We start from the raw sequence: 12557 nt of genomic DNA, 5'->3' as shown, positions 1-12557 counted from the left end.
AAGATGACAACATGCCCAAACATGTATTCCCTCTGAAGAGTGAGACATCTTTAACCACTTTATTTATGCTCAAACCCAGTTTCCCCTGAAGGAGACTTTCAGCTCCAATTAGGGAACAATACTTGAATAAACCACAAAAGGAGTTTCGCAGTTTCAAGTCTCTCCTCTCGTGCGTTTGGCAAAAGCTCCGGATGTTTTCTACCCCTGCTGTGACCGTGTCAGAAACCCTAAAGGATCATAACAAATCTTTATTACAACGGGGGGGAACCGCCGAAGAATTTGGACTTGACAAAGAAAGAAAGACACAAAAAGTGATGCAACAAGATGCATTTATTTTTCACAAATAAAGTACAAGGTTACAAAAAGAGAGCTGGCAGGACATCTAAGGTAACTTGGTTATGACAGTTACTGAAATTGCTACATTAAACAGCACGTTTTATAAAAGCGATTCATCCAGCATCTTGTGTTTATTGCTCATGCAGAACTACAGTAGTAAACAGAGCTGCTAGCATCTTGTGCTTGTACTTAATTCCCTCAACACCTATAATTTGTATTTGTCAAGAACTGTTAACTTCAAAACAAATGAACTTGGATTTAATGGATGCAATGTACAACAATGAGTCAAACCGACCCGCAGGAACAGATCACACAAATATGAACAGATTAGACACATCCAAGTATAAATCGCTTATAACGTTGTTAGTGTACCGTCTGTACCAAACTCTCCTGATCTTTCCTCTTGATCTCCCTGACAAGATTTCCTTCTTATTCTCACTCAGAGGTCTAAATGGAGGATAATCCAGATTAGAGGCAATGCTAGATCCACTAAACGCTGACAACACAAGATTCACAGCTGTAGTGCAGATAATAGGAAGTTTCAGTAAGATTACAAATAATCACGAGTCGGGCTACTAAAATGGAAGACAAGCCTTGTTCAGCACTTATTAAATGTAGTCGGATTTTGCTGTATTGCTCTTACTTACAATCCAGAGTGTATAAAGTGCAGGATCTGTAGTTGTCATTTAGGGGTTTCTTCAGCCAACTGAGCTCGGATCAGTCCCAGCAGTGTTTTTTTTCCCCCCTCATTAAAATGACTTTTAATTGAAAGAATGCTTTAAAAAATTTTAAAAATGTAAATTTGAAATCGGATCTGGTATGAAAAAGATCGGGAGATTTTATTTTTAAGCCACATTGCCCAGCATCCGTTATTGTCCAATACTAATAATAGTTTTCATCACCATAATTGACTTTTGGAGCAAATACAAGCCAGCATGAAACATAAATAACAATTACAGATCAGCAAAAAACAAACAAACAAACAAAAAAAACAAAACAAAAAAAAAAAACAAGAGTGTGGAAGTTAGGATTTGATCAGGGAATGTCAGCATCATACAAGGACACACCTGCCTACAAAAACGGCTTATTGCAAGGTTTTTTTTTTTTAGTGTAGTTAAAGTACACACTTCTGCAGCCAAACAGCAGAAACAAAAAGGTAAAAAAAAGTCAAGCAGCAGATCCTTCATGTCAGCATTCATCACAAATTAACCCGCACACCCAAACAAGGAGCTACATCATGATAATTAACAAACAAAGGTTTAAATTTATACATATAAAAAGTGCAGTTTGTCTATGATTAGATTTCAGAGATCGAGTCCTGCTACCTAATTGCAAAACAAATTTGATTTAAAGGGGGAGGGGAATGCTAAATCTAAATGTTACAAGGTCATGCAAACATCTATAAAATGATAATTTTCTAAGATCTTGCCAAATTATTTCATAGAGGCTTAAAGTCAGGGGCAGAGCATGTTGTTTTTTTTACCTTGGTGACATTAAATGAATGGCAGCCCAGTCCTGTTTCCTTTCTGTTTTTTTTTTTTTTTTTAAAGAGAAAAGATAATAAAATTCTTCAATAGTTTCTCTTAAAGGTTTCCTCTTCAAAGAAATAAATAAATTAGTAGACATTAAATAAATAAGAATCTACAGCCTTCACATAAAAACGCGGTCCTTCTCAGCCAAATGTTTGACGTTTGTGATGTGAAACTGTGTCAGTATCGGCCGTCACAATGAAACATCTGACAAAGGGGATTTTGTTTTGTTTATTTAAACAGTGACATGCTTAGAGCAAATATGATTTTTAGGCTGTTATTGTCAGCAAACTAAAAAAAAAAAAAAAGAAAAAAAAAGAAGAAGAAAAAAAGAAAAAACTTCATGACTTCATGGTGTCCAATTTATATTAACATCTAAGTCTCAGAAGAGTCAGAAAATAAATAAAATAATTAGAGATAAACAATAAAAGGTACCCTTCCACGTTTGAGGTTCTTTCACATGTACATTGCAATGAAATACATTCAACTGATGTCTCCACGGACTCCGTGGTCTCGGATCGGAAACGCTGTGTTGTAAGACAGATACCATCTCAAGTGCTATCCAGTTTGCCCTTTCAAAATAAAATAAAATAAAAAAAAATAAAACTGAAGAAACACACTGCTCCTTTCTCAGCAGCAAAAATCCTCTCAGTAGTGCAATTTTGACTGACAGTTTCTCATTCTCTTCCTCAAAACCTCACACCAGCTTGGACTAAGCGTCTCAAATGATTGCTATTTACAAAAACACACAGCTGCATTTTGCTCGTTTTAGCTTAAAGTAAAGGGAATTTTATTGTTGGGCGTCTCGCTAAAAACCTGTAGTGTGATTTTTAAAGTTCGTGTTAAGCCGGTAAAAAGCTGGAGATGTGGCATGTGCGTGATTTTTATCAAATAACAGCAATCGGACTAGGTTAGCAAAAGAAGCTGAGGGAGATACATCGTGACATGTGTTTCCTGGCATTTAAAATTATATATTAAGAATATATCACTCAGAAGCAGCCACCGCTAGTAGTACAGACTATATTTGTATAGTTTCTACTGTAGGCAAAGATGTAGGTAAGTAAAAAAGACTAGGTGACCTAGGAATGTGTTATAAACTGTACCGGCAGTCAGGGCCTCGGCAGTGTTGATGATCTGCATCACTAGATTGTCTCCTTCAGGACTGAGTGGACAGTTTCAGGTGCTGGACGGACGTAGTGCTGCTTGCTTGGGAGTGGGGGACGGCTTTAAAGGACGAGAGCCCTTGAGGTAGAGCCGGACGACGGGTAGGGAGTCAGATACTGTCGAGCCTGTTCTGTCATAATGAGCTGGTCCTCTGTCTTCCCATAAACCACTGCTTCCCAGTCGCTCACCTGCAGGGACGTGGGACCGGAGGTTAGTTTGGCCGTCGGCAATCGGTTTCTATGCTCCGCTGATCTGGAACAAACTTCCAGAAAACGCAGACTATGCAACCTGGAACACTTTTTTCCTCCAGAACCTTCAATGTTTGTCAGTTTGCATAAATACTGCGGCAGTCCGATCTGTGTTACGTTGAAAAGCCATCACTTATAGTAATGAAGCTAGAACTGATTTTTCTTTTACAGCGGTTAATTTTTATAATTTCAGTAAAGCGAGAACAGCCCTACATCTGTATGCACATGTCTGTTTTTGTTGATTGTGGCTATATTGCTTTTAATTCCAAAAATAAATGTAAAACCAGCTGATATTATTGGTTTAAATCCATAAAAATGGCTTTATTATATTGTTTAGACCACAGAGAGCGCAGATTACTAAGGTTAGTTGATTTTTATTAATGTGCTTTAATGCAAACAGCGCAATTTACAGCTGAACAACAAATAAAGAGCCGGAACGGGAAGATGTCTGCCACAAAATGCAGGAAACATTCAAAAGCAAACTGCATCATGCAGGCAGGTTGGTTTCACATACCTGTGCAGGAGATGATTTTGGTTCTTTGTGTGAGGAGGGACCGTTTTTCGCTCCAGGCCTGGAGAAGCAGTGGGTGTGACCACGGACTCCTAACGAGGACTTGTCTTTCTCAGAGGCTGGCTGCCTGCCCTCATCTTCCTCAGTGACCAGTGAAGAGTTTGCCATCAGATTTTCTTCTGAAATCTGGAGTATGATGAGAGGTAAATGCTGCTGTTGAAAACAGGGTTTCTCTCAGGGGGTTTTGAAAGAGAACAGTCTCAGTCTTTCTTACAGTCCTCCGTACCGCATGTTAGACAAACCAGGCTCAACGTCGAGCCTTGATGAAAGAAGAAGTCAGACTGACTCACCTGTGCATTGTTGAGCTGCTCCTGGAAGACATCAAGGCTGTCTTCAACCCAAGGGTCTAGTACAAGAGACTTGCGCACTTTTCTCGCTGGACCATCCATCTAAATGTACAAGTCAAACATTTATTTGTCACTTTTTCTCTATCGGAGAACGTAAAACAGCCATATCAAACATTTTCTATGACAAACAAAGCAGCTAAAGAGGTCGGAGTGTGACATACGTAGATGTCTCTTCCTGTCTCCTGCTTCAGGACTTCTAGGATGTCCTCTTCTAGGAACGCCAGAGGCTGCGGCTACAAAACGGAGCAAGAAGAAGAGTATTGAACGACAGCCCTTGGAGAGTAAAAATAACAATCAGCCTCATGATCAGCGCCTCACCTCCATCCTCAATGGGCCGTGCATTTTTTCCTGGGCGGCCAAAGCTTTTTTAAATGGGGTTGGGGTTCTTGGGGTTGGGACTGCAGCATTTTTAACTAATTTAGGGGTCCTGGAACTAAAAAAAAAAAAAAAAAGTGTCACTATGATATTTTGTCCTGAAATAATGACATTTTGAAATGTATTCGTCACACTTTATTTACCCATCGTTCTCTTTCTGGTGTTTGGGTGTGTTTTCCTTGAGGAGAGGCGTACTGAGGAGGCATCTCTGACCGCACACAGGAGTCGAGGTCAAAGCGGGATCCTCCAGGTTCAGAAGCTCCGTCGCTGATATGTTGCAGAACTGACACGACAAAACACAGCACTCAAAACAAACGCCTGAAGCAGCATCTCTGCATTAACTGTAAGAGGACAAAAAGGCAGCAAGGCAAACATCTTACTGCCGACGTGGCGCACGAGTACGACTTTGTGGGCGTCTTCTTGGGAGAGTTTGACATGTTTTCCAAGAACGAAGAGCAAGTCCTGTCACACAGAGGCTGTCTCCTGCCTCTCCTTTTCTTCCTCCCGCTGGAATCTTTGCCGGGTTTCAGTGAGTTGATGATGGGCGACTGGGAGGTTACAGCGACCAAGCCAAACAACGGGCAGTTCCCATCGTGGCCTGGCATGGCGGTGTGATTGTTAACAGTGTAGCCCACTGGCTCATAAACTGTCCTCTCCTGCAGCAGATTGGTGAAGCCTGCGTGGCTGTGCCTGGGCGGCGTCGCTGCATTCGACACGTCAAAACTGGCCACGTTGTTCCACGTTCCAGGCTCCTGCCGGGAGGAAGAAACATTCTGTAGATAAATCCATTATATCTAATCATAACTATTCTGCTTTTGCTCTTGTAACTCACCGAATCGAGCAGCTCCATGGTTTCTGCAAACTCTGGGATGGTCTGAAGGCTGGAGAGCACAGCGCTGGCCTCTGCGGTCAGGAACTTGCTCGGAGAGACTTGAGGGGGTGGCGCTGGGATGTCCGGCCCTCTCCAGGGCCCCCTCTCCGCCTGCTCCTCCAGGCTGCTGCTGGTGGTCATCGAGTCTTCAGACAGACTGTCTGACCAGGCCGGGTACTGCTCCACGCTCTGAGGGTCAGGGAAAAAACGGGAAAGCTATGAAAAAAGATTTCATATTGCAGAACAAAGGCGTTGGCAAAAGATTTAAATCGCAAAAAACGTGAATCGTTAAGCACACAGTACTGCAAAAGCATTCATACCACTTGAACTTTGTTTTTTTTTCTTTAAATTTTTCATATGATGTAAAATTACAAACTTAAATCTAAATTGAGATTTTATGTGATGTAACGTGTAAAAATAATAATGATTAAAAAAAAATCACTTAAAGTTGTTTGAAATTGTTTATACACAAAATTCTGAAAAGTGTGGCATGTATTTGCATTCAGGCTGCCGGTGTCAATACTGTTCAGAACCACATTCTGCTGTATTGCACATATTTTTTGGAAACATTTCTTCCAATTCTGTAGAAAGAGAAATCTGACCCAAGATTAGTTTTCTTTGAGATCTTTTAGGAATTTGACTGGGTCAATTTTAATACCTAGTGGTTGCTGGTGTTGTCCAGCTGGAAAGTGGAAGTCCAGACCAGTCTCAAGTTTGTCCAGCAGGCTTGTCCTGCATTTAGCTCCACCCAATAATCCTCCGATAAACTCCAACTGCATCCCCATGGCATGATGCTGCCTCCACCATGCTTCCACGAGGATGATATGTTCAGGGTTAGTCTTACTTTTCTGAAAACAATATTTCCTCTTGGATTGCATGTAGAGGAATCATATACATGTCACACTTTTACGATTGTTTTGTGTAAAGAAATATTAATTCCACTTCACAAATCTATCCTACTTTTATGTTGGGCTATCACATAAAATCCCTTCTTAGTCAGGGGGTTTGAATACTTTTGTGCACACAAATGCTATAAATAGACAAGGAGGCTCAGTTTTGACAGTAGAGACTAAAGGGGCGTTAAAAACAAGAGCTTGACAGATGAGGGGTGGATGGAGCAGCTTCACGGGTGCAACTGTAGTGAGGCGACTACCAAGCACAGCTTCAGCCTAATCCAGAGGAAAGTATGGGATGGAATATGTTTTAATACAGCAGGACTACAGGCACGCATAAATGTGCTCAAATCTTGTGCTATACACAGTAAAAAAGCTCATACAGAAATGTCCAACCACTAGAGAGGTGATTTATCAGACAACATAAAAATGATCAAGTTTTATATTTCATTGTTCATCAAATTTTGAACTATTGTTTTAAAATGAGCTTTTCTTCAGTGTATGACAGCTGCAAAAACCCACACAGGATGCTAGCTAAGTCTGCTAAAACACACACACGAAGTGTGTTCTTACACGTGAACCTCTGCACTGCACGTGTCGCTGGACTTCGCTCTCTGCTGACATAAGCAGCAGCTCAAGCTCCTTAATTCTCTGTTCTCTGTCAGGATCATCCAGGCAGGATGGCTGCAGTGTACGAACATCAGGGAGGAGAGTTCGACAAGAAGAGAGGAAGGGGAAAGAGTTAAAAGAGTTAAGATAATCAAAGAGAGGGGACAAAACATAACAAATTCACAAACATTGATTATTCAGGGTTAGGTGAGGAAAAAAAAAAAAAAAAACAGGACAGTCAAGTGTTTGATTGGCTTGATTTGTCCAAAGTTAGCAAACAACAAGCAAGTGTAACAATCAAGGTAAGAAAATAAAGAGAAATGTTTTTTTTTTTCTTATGTGCATTAACCTAAACACAAAGACTCACTGATACAAAGCTGGAGTTTTCAGGAAGGCCATCTATTATGTGTCCGCTGGCAGGATCGTAGGAAAAACTCCCCACCTGCAACACACAGCACCAAGCTGAAAGGAGCTCAAGTGAAAGACTTTAGATGAACTGCGACGCGGAGGCTGAAATGGACCTGGCTGGAAGCCGTCACAGGCAGAGGACTGCGACCGCAGCGCTGGGCGTCGGTCGGAGTCAGAGGACAAGATCTGCTGTTCCGTCTTTTCCCGTTTCCGGAGGAGGTGAAAGACTTGCCGCCGTCCTGCAGGTAGCCCTCGTGCTCCACTTTCCTCCTCATGGTGGAATTCCAGTGGTTCTTGATGGAGTTGTCTGTACTGTGAGGAAAATGACTGACGGCATTAAATATCTGGACGCTGGCTAAAGAAGGAACACATGGTTGAGGCAACGTTACCGGCCAGGAAGCAGCTTCGAAATCTCCGCCCAGCGGTTGCCGAGCCGCTTGTGGGCTTCATAGATGATCCGATCCTCCTCCTGCGTCCATGACGACTTCTTCACCTCCGGGTTCAGGTGGTTGTGCCAACGCTCGCGGCACTGTTTTCCAATCCTCCCTTGCAGGTGCTTTGCGATCACTGACCAGCGCTTTGGGCCGTACTTGTGCACCAGGTCGATCACCTGCACAAACGCCCCAAAACAGGAAACATGGAGTCATTTTATAGAAAAATACACACAGTGCAAAGAGACTATATATTGCTAAACAGCAGAACCCTCATGCTGTAGCTGCAGCCCGTTCTGTCAGAACTAAGCAATGCTGTGATGTCATAGCTGGCAGGCCAAGTTTAAGCAACAGCTCTGATTAGATGTAGCTGGTTTGAATTGTTTGGATTCAGTCAGGCATGATTCATGGTCATTTTTAGCAACAGAGATTTGCAAAGTGATACAAAAAGGTGATAAAGCAAGCGAGCACCGGACGACACAAGTACTGATTTCAAAGGGGCTTTATGTGATTGACCTGCATTAATGTTTGGTTCTAAGACTGTCGCAAAAAGCAATTAATCAATTGATCACACGATAAATTAAAATGAGCTCGATAATTTCCATTCTGACGATGATTAATGTTTATTTAAGGGCAATTTTGTTTCATTTACATAATCAATTTTATGTATGGTTTAGGTTGCGTGCCGTTCTTATTTCCTTTATATTTATTGTTTTTGTTTGTTGTGATTTATTTTGAACACTTAAAACATCTTCCAGTTCCACTAAGTTTATTCGTCTTTGAGAGGGTGTACTTAACTTATTATGCCATTAAGATGATATTACTTGAAAATAGACTCAACACAATTATATTATTGTTTATTGCAATAATTTTTGGGAACTGTTTAACGAGTTAGCCTGAAGGTAAATAACAGATTGCACATGGTGGTATTTGTGTTTGTGCTGTGTTCTTTCACACCCTTCCTCTTTCTCCCATATAATCTCCAGCAACTCCCAGCTCTACTTACCTTTTGATCCTCTTCTTTTGTCCAGGGTCCTTTTACCAGCTCTGGGTTGAGGACCTTCTGCCAGCGGTGCTGACACTGACCATCTGTCCTCCCCTGTGGCAGCAAGACATAGAAAGTTCAAAACCTGAACCAGCTGCTAAACTGGGCCCTGAAAACTGCAACTCACTGGGACTTCCCAGCCACACTAGTGTGTGCAATTGGTAAACAACTTTGACAGGCAAAGAGTGAATAAAATGTTGTTTTGTGATAACACTTACTGGAAAGAAGGTAGCTATTGATTTCCAGGATTCGGTTCCATGCTGCTCCACAAGTTTTTTAAGTTTTTCATCCTTATAAAAATTAGAAGAAAGAAAAAAATAAATAAATACTCATTATGTTTTTGCCTCTCTTATAGTTTTCTTTTGACGTTTTTCCCTCTTTCACTTCAATGTTTTAGATTCTTTAAAAAAAAATAAATAATTTTTTTTTACGAGACAGAGCATGTATCTGTCTAATGTATCTGACACTGTCCGCTTTAAAAAAACCAGAATTTATTTTCTCATTGGTCCAGACCTTTTGTTCAGGTGCGAATACAATATAGGACAAGTTTAGCATGTTTAACAAGAAATGTTTGTTTTCTTTCCGGGTTTGTGCTCTGCCACACGCCACCATTTCTGTCCAATGGAAGCAAAGATCATTACCCGCTTGGTTTTACTTAAAAACTATAGTCCGCTTGCAAAAAAAGCTCAATATGAAATCAAACTGCACCAATTAAAAAAAGAATAAAGTCCTCTTTAGGTCTGGACCAAACAAACTTTAATAGCGTGAATACATCCAGAGATAAGTTGATTAAAAAAAAAAAAAAAAAAAAAAGGCAAGTGATTTTGTTCATTTAGGGAACAAAAAGCTATTCAAACATAATCTGCCTGTTCCCATGTGAAAAAGTAATTGCTAAACAAAACTCTTAGAACACCATGGAGGGATTTGATCCCATGTTTCTTTGCAGAACTGTTTTATTTCAACAATGGCAAATGTTTTTTTTTGTATTGAATGGTTGGTCCAAAGTTACATCAGAGCATCTGGATGCCATTTTTGCCCATTCTCTCTCTTTCCTATAGCTGAATAGCGAACATTGAGATATGCGGAGCTTTATATGTTGTTCTGGATTATTTTACGACATCCTGGATGAGCCACTCCTGGAAAGGTTCAGTGCTGTTCTAATATTTGTCCATCTGTGGAAAATGTCTCTCTGTGGTTTGCTGGAGATGACTTTGGTACTCTGATAGGTGCCAAAGACTTTGTCTCTCATCTGTTCTTAAGCCTTTAGCTGGAGCTTTTTACAATCTTATATATTACTTCATGTGGCCAGAGAGGCCATATATCTTGATCAGATGGGTCAGGCAGTAACTGGGCCTTAAATCAGCAAATTTGTTTACTAACAGTTAATTAATTATTTAACAAAAATGTAATTACTTTTTTCCACACAGTCAGGTTGGTTTTGATTTCAAAACTCCATATGATATTTACTCTTAACGTTTTTGCCCATAATTAAAATTTGTTAGATGACCAGAAACATGCAAAAAGAAGAAACCTATCAGCCTACAAACTCCACTTTTTAAGCATGCTACAATTTGCCACAGGCCACTATCCAAACATTATGAGGTCAGTTTCAGTTTCAGTCTCTTCTCAGGCCACACCCTACATGCTAACGTCCATCATCCTCTTACCTCATCTCGGGACCATTTCACTTTACACAGCAGCTTCTTGTCTTTGCTCTTCTCTTTACTCTCTGGGTCTGTGGAGTGGAGCTCTTCATCCTCATCAAGGCTAGAAATACTGCAATAATAAAACAGAAAGATTGTAAAACAAAGACCACAGAAATGAAAACGGCACATAAAAATCCCATAGAACCAGCCAGGTCTCTCCTGATTAGTACCACCTTTTGCTTTTCTTGTCGGCTCCCAAGTTCTAATTCTGATAGTTTGATTTAGGGACACATGAAACAGGGGAAAAGAGTGCTACAGTTTCACAGGATGTGTTAATCTGATTACCAATGAGACTGGAGGTTATTACTGAACAGGCGGAAGATTATAAAGTGGTAGAAAATAACATTATCTCACGCAAACAGTTTTTCAATCAACGAGTGGGTGTTTTGATGGAGGCACGATGAAAGGTGCAATAAAACCAAACCTGGCTCTTAAGCCACCAACACAACACGAGGTTCAAGATTTTCTGAACTGGTAGAAAACCTTATTGTGTGCTTAAGGGCTGGACTAACTTTTGATTAATTACCCTGCAGATATCATACAACATATGGCAAATGGTAAGCATTTATAAATTACTATAAAAAGTGTACCTAAAATATGCCTTTGCAACAAATAGGTTATTACATAACTATTACTAGTGCTCTTTAACAATAGCCATTTTATGACGCTAAGCCAAAAGAAGGTCCTTCCTTACAGGTGTATTTATATAATTATGGGGGATCTGCAATTATGTAATGCTTATTTTCTCTGGGTGGGCTATTTTCTCTACTTTCAACCAGAATATAAGCTTTTTTTTTTATCTATTTCTGCTTGTAAATGTATTTGTTTTCTATAACTTACCTACAATTTATAGCTAGTGGTAGGGCTGTTTACTAGCTATTTATTGCACTCTAGACCTTCTATGTGCAGGTGCACTTAATAAGTTGACGCCCTCTCCAACAGGACAATGACACGAAACCTATCTACGGCAGATGGCAGGCGAACCGAACAGTGACATGACTCTACTATGGAGACTGATGGCACCTACCTGCGTGTTTTCGCGTTGTCCATGACAGCGGGCGGGACGGTTGAACCTCTTCAAAGACAAACCTGTGTTTGGCAACGCTCTCAAACCCCGCAGTAATAACTGTCTATCCATAGAAATCACTTTCAGACATCAGTGAGAGGTTGTTGCATTCAGTTGGTAGAGTATGGCTAGCCTGCGAGCTAACTGGAGGCAATGTTACATCAAATTTGCAGGGTAACAAAAAGCGCTGTTCACCTTCGGTAACATCGTTGCTATGAAAAATGCGTCACTCTGTTTTCTTCTGGTTCTTGTCGCTTAAAATGCGACGTCGCAACGTAAAGAGCTAGTCTGCAGACGGAGGACCTAACAGGGCTTTCCTCGCTCTCACTCAGAGGTGTTTCTAGCAGAGTCTCTCCTCCGTCTGTACCTCTGTGTAGCGCTATAATTTTTGTCCATCCCGCCGATTCTCGCGCCCAGCCCTCTGTGCAGGCGGCCTCACCGCTGATTGGACAAAGCGGCCGAGCGCTCTAAATTAACAGGTCACCGTTGTGGAAGTGCTCATCGCTCATTGGCTGGATCCTGCACAGGCTTTTCTTTCATTGGTTGAGGATTTGAAGAGGCGGGTGTTCAATTAGACCACTGTACTGTCAACTTCTACAGCAGAATGGACCTTTTCATTAAGAGCGTTGGGGCTCAAAATGGGGTGGGCAGGGGTCCTTTTCAGGGAAGAGGGCAAGGATTTCTAGCAGCAAGTTTTTACTACGGTTGATGCATCTCTGTAAATTATAATATCATCGAAAAGTTAATTTACTTCAGCAACTGATCTCTAAAAGTGAAACTTTTGAATTGATTCCTTATACTGATTCACCAATAAACCCCCCGCCCACACAAATTTAAAAATATAATTAACCCTAAATTCTAAACAAAATATGTGATGCATTGATCATGCATACTTTAGGTAAAGACAAGGGCGTAGGTTCGGTCTAAGTTTTGGTGGGGACCTTGGTGGGGACCTTGG

General features: G+C 40.9%; 1 protein-coding gene across 2 annotated transcripts; it reads right to left on the bottom strand.

The window, feature by feature from the left end:
- Window positions 1–312: 312 nt before the first annotated feature.
- On the bottom strand, window positions 313–12239 carry mybl1 (v-myb avian myeloblastosis viral oncogene homolog-like 1). Of its 2 annotated transcripts, XM_015015542.1 has the most exons (16): window positions 11561–12238; window positions 10495–10603; window positions 9046–9117; window positions 8789–8881; window positions 7741–7961; window positions 7465–7663; window positions 7311–7385; window positions 6908–7018; window positions 5403–5630; window positions 4951–5322; window positions 4714–4853; window positions 4514–4628; window positions 4357–4428; window positions 4139–4237; window positions 3792–3974; window positions 313–3217 (listed from the first exon to the last, which is right to left on the bottom strand). In XM_015015542.1, exons 1-16 carry the CDS (start codon window positions 11581–11583, stop codon window positions 3092–3094), a joined length of 2238 nt encoding a protein of 745 aa, XP_014871028.1. In that variant the 5' UTR covers window positions 11584–12238; the 3' UTR covers window positions 313–3091. The 2 variants fall into 2 exon arrangements, with proteins under 2 accessions (XP_014871028.1, XP_014871036.1); XM_015015550.1 differs by lacking the exon at window positions 6908–7018 and having other exon boundaries at window positions 11561–12239.
- Window positions 12240–12557: the final 318 nt, after the last annotated feature.

The sequence above is a fragment of the Poecilia latipinna genome, unplaced genomic scaffold, assembly GCF_001443285.1.
Source record: "Poecilia latipinna isolate Pla-1442-1.1 unplaced genomic scaffold, P_latipinna-1.0 Scaffold71, whole genome shotgun sequence".
In the NCBI taxonomy this organism is placed as follows: Eukaryota; Metazoa; Chordata; class Actinopteri; order Cyprinodontiformes; family Poeciliidae; genus Poecilia; species Poecilia latipinna.
This window is presented reverse-complemented; position numbering and strand designations above follow the sequence as displayed.

What these genes read in the sequence shown, in the direction of transcription:
- mybl1 (XM_015015542.1), bottom strand. Translation starts at nt 11,583, where the DNA reads ATGGACAACGCGAAAACACGCAG. An exon ending in AAAACTCCAGCTTTGTATCA is followed by an intron (nt 7,019 to 7,310) that starts GTGAGTCTTTGT and finishes CGTACACTGCAG; the next exon opens with CCATCCTGCCTGGATGATCC. An exon ending in CACCAGAAAGAGAACGATGG is followed by an intron (nt 4,629 to 4,713) that starts GTAAATAAAGTG and finishes TTTTTTTTTTAG; the next exon opens with TTCCAGGACCCCTAAATTAG.